At 57.6% G+C, this 13,819-nt stretch overlaps 1 protein-coding gene and 1 long non-coding RNA gene across 13 annotated transcripts in view; one reads left to right on the top strand and one right to left on the bottom strand.

Moving 5' to 3' along the window:
* Positions 1-9,835, top strand: part of NOL4L (nucleolar protein 4 like) — a 126,466-nt gene extending 116,631 nt beyond the window's left edge. For 8 of the 11 annotated variants that reach the window (XM_045053758.1, XM_045053759.1, XM_045053761.1 and 5 more), the window contains 3 exons: positions 167-289; positions 594-795; positions 4,249-4,889. In XM_045053758.1, coding sequence (XP_044909693.1) covers positions 167-289; positions 594-795; positions 4,249-4,736 — 813 coding nt within the window. In that variant the 3' untranslated portion in view covers positions 4,737-4,889. Of the gene's footprint in view, positions 1-166; positions 290-593; positions 796-3,336; positions 3,750-4,112; positions 4,890-5,191 lie in introns of those variants that run through there. The other 3 variants (XM_023251347.2, XM_045053763.1, XM_045053764.1) reach the window with 3 other exon arrangements.
* Positions 285-13,611, bottom strand: LOC123384327. 2 transcript variants are annotated; one of them, XR_006595246.1, is made up of 3 exons: positions 12,033-13,611; positions 11,097-11,738; positions 285-419 (listed from the first exon to the last, which is right to left on the bottom strand). It is a non-coding gene; the product is annotated as an uncharacterized LOC123384327 (long non-coding RNA). The 2 variants fall into 2 exon arrangements; XR_006595247.1 differs by having other exon boundaries at positions 11,097-11,222; positions 11,555-13,611.
* Positions 13,612-13,819: the final 208 nt, after the last annotated feature.

A 13,819-nucleotide genomic window follows, 5' to 3' on the forward strand; every position in this document is an offset into this window, starting at 1 on the left:
GGAACCACGATCCCTGATTCTCAGAGGAGGGAAGCTGAGGCCCAGAAAGATTACGCGGTTCCATAGATCACGGTCCTGGAGTGCACACGCCAGCCCTGTCCCAGCCACCTCCAGGGCAGGGTCTCGGTAAGCCCCAGCACCGGCCCCATCCCCGTTCTGCCTGCAGACGAGACCCACACCTCCCCACCTGACCTCGGCCATGGCAGAAAACATCCTGGCGGCAGCCTGCGAGAGCGAGACGAGAAAAGCAGCCAAAAGGATGCGCCTGGAGATCTACCAGTCCTCCCAGGTACCTGCTTACCCACAGCTGCCCGGGCGTTGTTCCTGGTGTGGCAGGGGTGAGAGGGTGACCGTCAGTCATGCTGGAGACAGCTGGGGACAGGGAGAGAGGGAAAGGCCGTCCTGGGACCCAGACGGAGCTGCAGTGGGGCAGATGGGGAAAGTCAGAGGGCCCGGTCACACAGGCCTCACAGACCTTGGGAGCCCGGCCTCTGAGAGGGTTTTTGAGCCAGGCAGGAACGGATCGAACCTGCCCCGCAGAGAGATGAGCAGAGGCCCGTAGCTCAAAGCACCCTTCGGTTCCCACTCTGCAGGATGAGCCCATTGCCCTGGACAAGCAGCACTCCCGGGACTCTGCAGCCATCACCCACTCCACCTACTCACTGCCAGCCTCCTCCTACTCCCAGGACCCCGTGTATGTCAACGGCGGCCTCAACTACAGTTACCGCGGTTACGGGGCCTTGGGCAGCAACCTGCAGCCCCCCGCCTCCCTCCAAACAGGAAATCACAGTAACGGTGAGTGGGGGGACCCGGGCTCTCTGGCTCCCTGACCAGAACCCAGGTCTGTGTGTATCGCAGCCTGGAGAAGGGGGCAGGGCAGGTGGGGAGGCAGAGGCCGCGTGGCACAGACACCTGCCCCATTTCACAGTCTTGGCCAGTCCTCAGGTTGGACGGTGAGGAAACCTCAGCTGGTTAAAACAGAGCATACCAGTCCTTTCTCGCCTCCGAGGAGGCTGCCCCAGCGCTCGACTGGATGCGCTGCTGGGCCTCTCCCAGCTCCGGCTCCTCGCAGGCCATTGCAAGCACTGAGTTGCAGCCAAGGTCCTGCTCTGAGTTGAATCCTCTCCACACACCTGCTTTACCCCCAGTGACCAGAGCTTGGCGAGGTGGCCACTGGCCCAGGTCGACCACTCGGAGTTGGTAGCAGAGCCAGCATCAGGCCTGGGCACGGCCCAGTTCAGCAGCTGTGGCCTGCGGGGGGCCTGTCTAGTGGCTCTGGGCAGGTCCTCACCTTCCCCGGGCCTCAGCCCTTGCCCCTGCCCCATCTAGGAGCCCCATCTAGGTCACCTGGGGTGACAGTTAACTGTTCCCCCAACTCCAACCCCTTAAGCTGGTGATTCCCTTGGTGCCCCTGCAGTACTTCCCAGGGGCCTCTGATGCAGACAGGACATAGCCCAGTATCGGAGAAACGGTCCCTGAGAAGACGCAGAACTCCCTGTGGAGTTAAGCATCACCCTGAGTGGGAACTAGCGTGGGGACCTGAGGCCCATTCACGCTGGGCCCCACTTGAAGCCGGGGTGGGAGCAGCAGGGGAAGAGCAGACTCGGCTGGTGGAGAGCAGCCTGGCGGCCTCGGGGAACGAGAGGGGAGTAGGTTGGGGGGGCGGTGACCTCAGGGCTGGGTGCTTGGAATTGGTTGTGTATGCGGTGGGAGCCACTGATAGGTTTTAAGCAAAGCAGGGCTGTGAACTCTGCTCTGTCTTCGTGGTGAGATCTGAATCAGAAGGGCAGGAGGCAGCGGCTGTGTGCAGTGAGGGTCCTTCAAAGCCAGAGGGGGGAGGAGGAGAACTGAGGGTGACCCCAAGTTGCTTGAGGAGTAGGTTGGAGGAAAGTACTGCCCATAGGCCAGGGAACTTTGGTTCTAGGTCTTGGCTGAACATGCCTGAGAGTTGCTCTCAAGCCCTTGTCCTTGGCTTCAGGAGACCCCTCAACGTTCCCCGGGCAGCAAGGGAGGGGCTGGCCCATACCCACGGCAGGAAGCCCAAGCCCCCTCCGCTCACCTTGCCCCCCACCACCAGGAAGTGTGTGCAGGTCCCCGGAAGATTCCTGCCTGGGCTTAACTTCTCATCCCTTCCTAATGCCTCTTAACCTAAAATAAGAGGCTGCCTGGCCTTAATCCCTGAAGCTGAAGCCGGAGTGGCCAGCCCCAGTGAGAGGTGGGACCACTGTCCCAGAAGGGTGGCTTTTCTTCCAGGAAGAAGAGCCATCTGACCTCTGAGCAGGGACCCTATTAGAGTATCTGAAGACAGGCCCCAGGGCAGAGAAGTTAGGACCCCCTAGATATACATGAGGAGCGTGAGGCTGAGTCCTTTCCAGGCAGCAGGCAATGGTGACAGGCCCCGACCTGGTCCATGCAGCGTGACCCGTCTCCGGGCTGCAGCGGCCAGGGAGGGCGCTGGGCCTGCTCCCCTCTGCGCCCTATTCACACCTGCCAGAGAGGCTCCAGCAGCAGCCAGATCTTCCTTTGAGGGAGGCAACTGGCTCTGCCCTTTGTGCTTCCCGGGGCCTCCGTTCCCTTCCGTATGCACCCTCCTTCCTTAGAGGTGGGTGGCGAGGTCACTGTAGCAGAGCTCTGCTCGTTTACCTCCCGGCCTGGGGCAGCACATGCCCTGCAAGCACTGGGTTGGAGTCCAGCAGCTGTCCACAAGCAGCCGCCCCAGCCCTCCTGCCCTCCCCCGCAGCAGCCAGCCCTGCAAGGGACCCTTCAGTCAGACCGGTGCCTTGGCAGGGCGATGTGTTAGCCGCTCGGAACTCCACACGTTGCTCATCAGGTTGTCATTGGGAGATGCAAATGAGCTTAGATAACATCCGCTTGGCCCCCTCTCCTGGGTGCTGGGCATCTCATGCCCACTCCTGCCCCTCCAGCAACCACACCTGAGTGTCAGCACTAGCGCCTGCGGGAGGATGGCTCCAGAGCAGACTGGCTGCAGGAAATAGGGACATTCTCCTCTCTGGGCTCTAGCTACTGTCCAAGAGAGACAAGAGGACAAGGCTCGGCAAGGGGAGAGAGAGGAACCCCAGGGCCCGGTCACACCAACTGTGGCAGGCGGCTCTCGCCTTCATTGTCTGAGAGAGACTGGGAGCCGCTCCAGGGGAAACCAACCCTCCCCTAGCCCGGAGGCAGCCCTGCAGCTTCCAGGAGTCTGCGGAGGCACCCCTGCCCCCTACCTGTCCCCTGCAGCCCTCTGGCCAACAACAGGGGAGGCCACCACCTGCTTGGCTGCTGTTTCCAGCAAGTCACAGCCCTGCTTCTTCCTCCTGCATTTCATTTGAACAGACTTAGCTGCTCCCTTGACTCTCAATTCCAAGGACGGTCCTTAGCAAGCCAGTTCCAAGGACCTGCTTCTTGATGTCCACGTGCTCCGGTCAAAGAGGAAGCAGCCCGTGGGACAGGTGCCCCCCCACCCCCCGCCTCGGGTTGCACCAGCTTCCTTTAGCAGCAGGTCCCGCTTCCAGTGTCAACCAGCAGGTCACTTCCAGGCACGACGTCTCCATAGACTGGAGCTTGTCCATCTCTCTCTGCAGCAGCATAAAAAGTGCCACTGCAGATGCAGTAATGAGTGAAGCTGGCCGTCAGAACCCACGGGGTAGTGGGGAAATGGCTGATGGCCAAGGACAGCCTCACATGCCTACCTGCCAGGGTGAGACCACCCGGGGTGGAGGGTGGGTAGGCAGGAGCAGGGAGACGGCCCCCCGAGGAGGCTCCAGGTATGCTCCTCCTCCTCCTCCTCGCTCAACACCTCTCAAGAATGCTTTTCAACTCCCAGGAGCCTCCACATCTCCTGGGAGCCCGTTCAGAAAGCCGCCCCCCCCCCCCAACCTGTCTGGAAGCCCTTTCCCAGTGGGCCTGGCAGCTCACGGCCACGCGGAATGTTTCCCAGGCAGGGCTCAGCCTCCCAGCAGCCTCCTCCTGTTCCGAGGCTCAGGGACGTTGAGCTGCCTGCAGAGTGGCAGAGCAGGCCTTGCATTCAGGCACCCGTGGAGTGGCCTGGGAAAGGCAGAGAGGAGACAGGGCCTGGTGGCCCCTGCCTCACATCCTCCCGTCTGTTTCAGAAAACCTCAGGCTCCTTTTTTGCCGCCACCGTTTGGAGGGTGAAGGGGCCTTCTCCAGATAGCACCCCTAGGTCCTGTCCCGACCACTCCGACCCTCGCACATCTGCCCCACAGCATGGACTTTCCCCCTGCTCAGGCACAGAACACCTCCTCAGAGGAAGGGGGATTCTGCGGCTCCTCGGAAACAGGCTTAGCACCCACAGCACCTTCCTCCACGTGGCACTCCGTGCCAGGCACCCCGCCCCCGCAAGGCACCATCACCATCTGCCCGGCCTGGCCTCAACCTCTCCCACAGCCACGCAGGGCACCCGGCCTTCTCCACCTGGACAGAAGTCCCACCCCGGTCTGAGCACCCGCACGGCTCCACTCTGGACTCCAGGGCTTTCCACACACCCGTGCCTCTCAGGGTGTCGGGTGCCTGCTGCAAGGTGCTTACCCTCTCCCGGACAGCCTCCCGGTGCTGGGAGGAACAGCACACCTCTCCGGCGCACGCAGACGCTGATAGCCCACGGCCGTTCTCCCAGGGGGAGCTCTGCTTCACCACAGTGCAGAGAGGCAGGGCAGTTCTTTGCCTTGAGGCCTCCCCCTCGCCCGGCTGCCAGAGCTGGGATATGTGCACGGTAGGGGAGCGCTGTCCGCCTGAGGGTCCCCAGAGAGCCGTGCAGGTGGGAGCCGGGCCGGGGAGCGAGGGTCAGAGCCCCACGCTGGCTGATGTAAAGCCCGTGCCCCCACCACGTCCCACCCTGCCCTAAAGGCAGAGCCGAGGGCCCACGTTCACCATGTGATCTCTGGCAAACCTCGACCTCCAGGTCTCTGCTTCCCCCCCCCCCCCCCCCCCCCCCCCCCCCCCCCCCCGCCATCACCGACGAGGTCCCTTCCTTGAGGATCGCCCTGAGGGTTAACAGAGAAGCCCACGTTTCGTCTGCTGGCACCAGGCCCCATTCCGGGCACTGGCATACACCCGTCAAGAGGCCCAAGTGCCTGAGTCACAGCAAGCCCCCAAGACAACACAGAGCGATGGCCTCCGGTGCCATGGGAGGTGTCGCCTCCGCTCCTCACCCACACTCTCCCCTCTGCAGGGCCCACCGACCTCAGCATGAAAGGCGGGGCCGCCACCGCCTCCAGCACGCCCACACCCACGCCCTCCAGCAACAGCACCAGCAGGACCATGCCCACCGCCCAGCTCAGCCCCACGGAGATCAGCGCTGTGCGGCAGCTCATCGCCGGCTACCGAGAGTCCGCGGCCTTCCTGCTGCGCTCCGCGGACGAACTGGAAAACCTCATTTTACAGCAGAACTGACCCGCGGCACCTGAAGCGCACTACCCTAGGGAAGGAGGACGGCCCGGCCCGGCCTCCTGCCTCACCACTTGGTACATTTTGGTTTTTGAAAGAGGTGGGATCCAAAAGAGCGGTTTCTAGCCACACGCCAAGCACCTGCGACTTTGGGCACAAGGACACTTTTTTTTGGAATCTCACCACACGGGTGCTCTGACCTGCTTGGAAGAGGCCATGGGGCAGCTTTGGAAGGGCTGGGGCTCCCCTGACGAGGCGCTGGGGACGCAGCTCTATTTAGAATCATCTTCGTGGACCCTGATGTTAGAATCCCACCCCCAGATAATTACCTTTCAAGTCTTAGGTGAGCAGAATTGCATATTTATTGAGAAAAACAAAGTGGACCCTTTCTTCCTCCCCCCTTAGTAATTTATTTTTCTGAAAATGGATTCTTTTGTGTTTGTACAGATTGCCAGTCTGTGTCTGTCTGATCAGAAGGATGTATCCCTGTGACCTAACATTCCATATCACTACACTGGCGCGGGCTGGGGGACGGCAGGGCGGGGTGAGGTGGGGCAGGTGCCGGGCTGGCTGTCCCCTTGAGCACCCGGCACAGCCAAGCCGCACAGCCAAGCCGGAGGACCTCGCCCACACCCAATGCAAAGCAAAGGCAAAAATGGCTCCCCCACCCCCACCCCACAGAAGCCCCCGTCACACGGTCACCTGTGTTCTACCTCACACTCCAGCGTGGGCTTTTTCCAGGATGTGCCCTGAGCCTGTTCTGAATGGCTATCTATCGCCCAACTCCCCCACACCATGTGTCTGCCTGGGAGGTAAGTCCAGAGGGGTGGCCAGGAGCTAGAGCCCAGAGAGGGCTTGGACCCTCATGAGCAGCAGCTCGCGGGCACCTGCCCCCAGGCAGCCAGGTCTGAACACTTCTCCACACAGGCCCAGAGCCCTCAGACACCTGCCAGGAAGGGCCTGTTTCTTCAGGGTGAGCCCTCAGCTGTCAGGTAGCCACCAAACAGGAAAAAGCAGCTGCGAGCCCCTGGTTGGACTTGGCAGCTCCCATCCTCCGTCCCCGTGGTTGGAGTAAAGGAACCATCAGAAGTGGAGAAGCCACTTGGGTTCACCTAGGACGCACCCTTCTCGTCAAGGGGCCAGTCCTAGAAGAAACCTGTAATCCCTGGAGTGTGAAAAAGGACAAAAAGAAAAGGCTGGCCCGGTTTCCTTCCTCCCCGATAGGCACTTCTTCTTGCTCAGTGCAATACCTACCAGTGCTGCTAAAACCAGGGATTCACCCAGACCTCAGAAGGCCCAAGGGGCCTCTCCATGCAACACTCCGTAGCCATGACAGCAGCTCTCCGCTGCTTGCCCCTGCCCAGAGCCGGCAGAAGCCCTCTGTTGCCTTTCCTCCCTCAGAGCAGAGAGGCCCCAGGGGAGCCAGGGCTGCGTGGACCCTAGGACGGCCACAGAGAGCCACTCGACCCCAGAGCAGGCGCCCCTTCCCAAACCAGCTTTCTGCAGCCAACCGCCTCCCGGCACCAGCGGCAGACCACCCTCAGGAGCGCCAGGGAGGGGCTCCAGCGTGGAGGCCCCAACCCGCCTCGGATCCAGGCCCGAGCTGCGGGCCCTGGATCCGGAACCCTGAAAGGTAGGGTGCCCCGCGCCCCGCCCCTTGCTTACTTCCAGCCCCCAGCAGTTCAGGGTGGTCTTTTCTCTCTCAAGTGGCCTCCAACGCCCTACCCAGCCACAGCACCTCTGCCTTCCATCGGACCCATCCCCCGGCCTCCGGTCAGGGCCAGGACACCCGAGACTCCCCCTTAGCACAGCACAAGCTCCAGTGCCCGAGGCCTGTCCCCCAACCCGGCCACCCACATGTCCAGCCCCACCTGCTCAGTGCTACTCCCGGTTCAATTTGTGTAAATATTTATTTTTGTGAGCGAACAATACTACAAAGTAATCAGCAGGTCTTTTGCAAAACGTTCCCCCAGGCAATTTGCGAAAATCCTAAAGTTGAAAACTGGCAGAGACAATCGCCGCCTTAGAATTCTTGATACCAACTGCGTGTCATTTCCCCTCCCGGAGGCAGGACCCAAGCCAGGCTCCGCGCGCGCGAGCGCTTCTCTCACAGACAGGAGAGAGGCAGGCTGGGAGGGGCTGCGGCCGCCACCCACACGCAAGGGATTAGAGCTAAAGATCAGCATAAGCTCCAGTTGGAAGTCGGCTCTCCTCAGCCGGCCACCTCGGCCTGCCTTAGCACTGGGCAAGAGCGCAGGCACACTCGTGTGAGAGGAAGGCCCCGGGTGCTCGTGGTGAAGGCCCGCCGGGGCTCCCCGCGGCCCCTCCGGGACAGTGGATTCTGTCGCGGTGACCCCACCACTTGGGCGGGCCCCTCCGTGAAGCTATGCCTGAAGCCCTGGTCATGGCAAAATCAGGAGCAAGTCACTGTGTGGAAACAGGACTCCATTAGCTAGTTCAGTCAGGGACCTTGTTCTGTTTTGCGTTTTTCAAAGATGCAGCTTCAACCCCTCCCCACTCCTGACTTGGAGGGCACCAAAGAGCTGGTTCGGCTGGACCTAGCTCACTGCCGTCCCTGCCGTCCCACCCGCACCCTCACCCTCACCCTCACCCCAGGGACTGCCTTCTCCTCAAGGGAGCTTCCAAGGCCCTGCCCCGCAGCCATTTGAAATTCTGACGGAGGGCCTCGGGGGCGCAGATTCATCATGGGGGATCCTAAGCCAGAAGGTAACTCAAGAGTTAGAATACACCAATTCCTGAGTCTTTGCAGGAGGCTATTCCCAGCAGAAGAGTAGAATCAGGAGAAATGGGAATTTGGTCTTAGTGGTGGATAACTAGACGACCAGTAATGGTGTGACCCATCTGAAATTCATTTTACCATCACCTCCAGGACAGTTTATACCCAAGGGCAGTGTTGAGGGGGAGGGGGACCGAAGGGGGCGAGCAGGGTTTTCAAGGATTTCAAACAGGTGGAACCCGGCCATCCCTATTCCCAAGGGCCACTTACGACTCCAGGGGTGGTTACAGGATTAACTACCAGTTCATTTTCAAAATGCTGCTTTGAACTCAGAGGGTTGATACTTTTAATTTGTAATTTTTTGTAAAACTTTTTACAAGATAGTAAAGTATTTCACCAGAATACCAGTTTCAATCCGTCCATGGTCTGATTTTTATATAATTTAGTGGTGCTTTAGAAACTTTGTTTTTGTTGTTTCTGAGCTAAACAGCTCAATCCTTTTTCGCCTGTATCTACCTAAGACCAATGTGAACCTTTGTATTTTTGCTCCTAATTTTGGACTCAGTGAAAGTGTACTGTTTACATGTACAGATGCCCCCGTCCCTGTGTGTTCTGCAAGACTCGCTCTTGAGGAGGAAGGGGCACCTCACTAAGCTCATCTGCTTAGCAAAGCCACAAAACAAAAACCTCTCACTTTTTACCTGTGTTTCCACCTAAAAACAAAAGCAAAAACCCTACGCCACATAGAACTCAGATTTGCTGAAAAATACTTTTCTAAGCTCAGAAAAATCTCCGTGCGTCAGATGGCCCACAGGCCTCTGTCCGTCACGTGGTCCATTGAGGAGCAGGGGTCAGAGCAGACACTTCCCAGGGGCTGCCGGCGGGGGCACCTGCGTGGCCTCTCGGAGAGTGCGAGCAGGACTTGACTGCAGGGCTGTGGGCCGGTGTAGTTCTTCCAGCAGCCCGGGAAGCGGGGAGGTCAAGATGACCCTTGTGACCTTCAGGGTCAAGCCGCCCAGGATTCAGGGACGACCCAAGAGGCTGTCAATCCTCTGGCATAATTTAGACATGTTTCGGAAGAGCGCAAGTTCCCCATCCGAGATGAGGTTTTAGGACTTGCCAGTGCAGATGGTACAAACATTTCTTCAGGGTTCCCCTGGAGGCAGCTTGCTCGCGAGGCATCACCCTCTGAGGAGGGGCAGGGGGCTCCAGACGGTAAGCATATGGCACTTGAGACAAACAGCGGGCGGCACCAACTTTTAAAGGTGACTCTTTACTACTTAATCAATGGCTACACCTCTAAATTATATTTTTACAGATATGCACCTATGCAACTTAACGTGGCTCTTCTAAGCAGGTGAGGACTTCCTCCTCAACGCTCTATAAAAATTATTTGTGTTCTATATAGTGAGTTTTTTTCCAGTAAATGTGGCTTAATATTTTAATTCTTAGACTGTGTCTTCTTTATGTGATGCAACTAAATTCTGTTTTGTTTGTGGAATGACTAGCACAGGCCAAGTCCCTCTCCCTCACTTAACAAAAGACCAATGAGCTGTTAATCGAGCTGTTATCTCCATGGTATTACTTGCTAAATGCACTGATTTCATAAGTATGTGGAATCCCTTTTCTTTTGAATCTGTATATCATATATAAGACTGAATCTACTTAATAAACACTGAATAACAAATCAGACGCTTCATTCCCACCGTGTCCTCTCAACAGCCCTGCCAGCCGACTCTCTCCCGCAAATCTAGTTCGGCACCGACAGACATGCCCTTCTGCTAGGAGACCACCTTTTCCCGGCCCACGCCCTAGCCCACCACCGCAGGCCCTCAGTCAACTGTTCTCGAACAAATAATCCTGTCATTTCAACAGCTAGCCCGTCAGAAAGAGAAGGAAACGAACCTTACTGGTACTCATCAGGTGTCAGGTGCGGGAGGCACCTTCCCGGGGGTGCACACCAGTCACCCAGCAAGGTCCCTCACACGCGGCCTCTGCCCTCGCCCCAGCGCGCAGGTCTTCGCCGGCCAAGACCAAACTCACACGGATTGGCCCCGCTAAGTGCTGGCTTGGAAAACTGAGGAAACACCATCCCTGATTCTGAACCTTCTGCACTTGACGTCCGACTCGACCCCAAACTCCCAATCCCACCTTAAGGGAAAAGGGCAGTTTACCTGTGCACAGTCTTTTTTTCATCCTACATAGATCATTTAGGCTAACCCTGGAGGAAAACTTGCAGGAATATGGCTTGGGGCTAACCTGTCATGAGTTCTTAAAAAAATTCTGAATTACAAGCGTAAGTGTCAGTTTTACTGTTATAATGTGTGTGTGTGTACGTACAGACACAGACACACGTGACAGTTTTTAAAACATTTATATTTTGTAATGGTAGAAGAATCTTGAAAGCTGAAATTCTGTATAAAACCCAAATATATAAAATACATTAAAAAGGGGGGGGGCACCTGGGTGGCTCAGTCGATTAAGCATCCGACCCTGGATTTCACCTCAGGTCACAAGCCCCATGTCGGGCTCTGTGCCGAATATGGAGCCTGCGTAAGGTTCTCTCTCTCCCTCTGCCCTTCCCCCACTTGTACGCGCTCTCTCTCTCTCTCTCTCTCTCTCTCTCAAAAAAAAAAAAAAAAAAGATGAAAAGAGAGGGGACAATAGTTGAAAGACACTGCACCCAGGGAACCCCGTCTGTTCATAAGGGCGATTGTTCACAAGGACGGCACGGACGGTGAAAGCCAAAGACAGCAGCTAGGTGCCCCTCTTCACACAACGAAGGGACCAACGGCGGCAGTGCCTCAGTGATACCATGAAAACCCCTGTCCTACCAAAACTACCACTGCTGAGAATCACCAAGGGACCCGAAACCCCCACAACCTGGGACGGCATACCCTGGGCCCAGGCCCACCGCACACAGACCACGCACGCAGACCAGGAAAGCGCTTACCTCCGGATGAAGTGCCACACAGCTCCACAGGACGGCGGCACGGAGATCGAGGAGACATCGTCACTCAAGGACGGAGAAGCGTTGCTTGATCCCAGCCTGGCTTCTTTAATTGGGGCCCCAGGACCACTGTTGTTAACAGCGTACAGGACAACGTCAAATAGGAAATGCCCCCATGGAACAGTGAACTAAAATTTACTCCATGACAGAACAGGCCACCCTCCCTTTACTCGGGGAAGGGGAGCGAAGGGGAGAATAGGCACAGAAGTGCATTTTAAAACTAACTATGATGCACTGGGGAAGCCCAGTTTACAAGAAACCCAAGAATCCTTTGCAAAGTCCTCTCTCCCCTCCCTGATCTTTTGTATCAACCCAGATTTTATTCGGGTTCCCGGCAGTCAAGGGGCTCCTCAATGAGGGGTCCCCAGCTGCCTGAGGAGCCGATGGGCCCTATGACATACTTCACACAAGTTGGTGTGGATGTGCCTTCCTGGGGGAGGGTGTCTGGAGCCTCCGTCGGGCTCTCCGAGGGGTCTGTGTCCCCAGCCAGGTTGAAAGCCACTGCCCAGACAGCTCTTTTAGTCGCTCTTCTTTTCCCTCTAGAGCTGCTGCCTGCACCTTCAGTAGTTAGTCCAGGCCTTCAAACTGATGCACGGAGACAGGAGGAAGTATGGTCACCGTCAACATTTGGTTTCAAGTATTAGTCTCCAGGGTCACAAAGCCCACTCTCCCCATCAGTTTAAACGGTGCCCACACACAAGGGCAACACAGCCTGTGCCACCTCCTCTCAGGAGGCAAGCAGGCAGATGCTCTGGTCCCCGGGGCCCTTGATTTTAGGCAGGCTACTCTATGGAGCACACACATACTCCCCATCCCTCTCTCGAGCAGCTTCTGGCTTCCTTTAGAGCAGGATGGACATAAAACAGTCACGATACTCACCAGGCCAGTACAATAATCGTCTCTCCGTATCCTGAAACGTTAGGTTTCCTCGTCCTTCAGATCATGAGTACAAACAGTCTCCTCTGCCAGACACCCAGTCTCTGAACTTAGGGCTGTGCACTCAGCAACTACAGTCTGAGCGTGAGGCCAGAAGCCACATGTCCGGTGAGAGGCCGCCACCCCACCCCTCGGCGCCCAAGGCCCGCCTCTCCACAGTCCCCCTCTGGGGCAAGGATCAGGCAGGTGGCAGGCGTCACACAGACCTCTACTCCAAGGTCAGGCCGCCACTGTCCTGCCGGGTGCAAGCTAAAAGTCCGGAGTACTCCCTGCGTGCCAGGCACTAACGACTTTACAAAGAAGGAATCGCCGTCCCCATTCTGAGGCGGGAGCGCGGGCGGAGACGGACGCGGAGACCGCACAGCCAGTAGGGGGAACAGGGCTCGCGTGCTGAACCCACCGTCCTCGGCTGCCTCCTTCACGACACTCGAGACGCGATCGCAAGGTCAGGTCCCAGGCCTGCTTTCTAAAGCATTCTAAGCTCCCGCGGCCTTTAAGCGAGCCAACGGGTGCCGTGCCCCGACAGCGCAAGTACACACACATCATCGCCACTAGGAGGCCACCCAGTCACTACAGGGCCACCCAACCTCACTTCTCCACCTGCCCTTCCACCGACAGCAGCAGCACAGAACTGCAGACTGAACTGCCCCAGGAGGTACTCCACCACACGGAAAGCCGACCTCGACCAACTCACGGGAAACGAGCTAACGGATACACATTTTAGTCAATCTGTACTTCTGCCGTGTGTCTTTTTACTTCTGGCTTGTTTCTTTACTAGGGTTGTTTCTGAGCAGCACAAACTCGCGCGTGTCAGCACTCCAGGTATGTCTGGGGACGGACTGGGACGTCCTGCAGCCTGTCACCCTCAGGCCCACGCCACTAGCACCTGCTGGCTGCCCGCTATGCAGCGAGGCGCTCGTGTTTACAGATCTTTCAAGGTCAGAACTGGTCACCACCCCCCTAGGCCACCAGCCACCAGAAAGCTCTTCGGCGAGTGTGTCTCAGCAGGGCAGCTGGGATGAGCACCCTCACTGTTCTCGTTCGATTTTGGCTTCCAGTCAACGCAGTCACGCCCAGAGTCTAAAGACCCAGCAAAAGCGGCGAGTCTGGGCCTTCGGCACTGACCTCACAGAAGAGCTTCCAGCCCGAGGACATCAGCACTGGAGCCGGAGCTGAGGTGAAGCGAGCCGACGTTCGCTCCTGCGGTGCCGCTTTCGCACTCCTGGCCTTCCTTTCCAGCCCGGCGGGGCGGCCACACAAGAGGACGGAGACCACAAGCGCAGGCTGTACACGTTTATTTTTCCAAAACCACGAGACATACAAGAACAGTGCTGTCCCTGGGCAGCCCCATGGACCAGACCAGTTTCTGCCTGTAGCCTAGAGGCCGCCAAAGGTCACAGCAGAAGGAAGAAGAGGATCAAACACACTTGGGCCTCTGCTCCCTGTCTTTGGTAAACAGACTCTTGAAGCTGCCAACTCGGGACTTGGCCAATACTGCACTTAAGTCACATGATTGCCAACTTCTCACTCGTGCTTCAGATGACAAAAATGCCACAGTGGATGAACCCAGGTGGGGTGGGGTGGGGTGGGGTGGGGGGAGACCTTTCGGGTGAAATGACACTTGCTGAAGTCACACCAATTTTCTACTTTACACAGAAGCACTCACATAGGGAGACCTAAGTCAAATGAGGGCTCTGAACTCTGCCACAAGTCGAGGTGTAAGAAGTAAG

Source organism: Felis catus, chromosome A3 (assembly GCF_018350175.1).
Source record: "Felis catus isolate Fca126 chromosome A3, F.catus_Fca126_mat1.0, whole genome shotgun sequence".
Lineage (NCBI taxonomy): Eukaryota > Metazoa > Chordata > Mammalia > Carnivora > Felidae > Felis > Felis catus.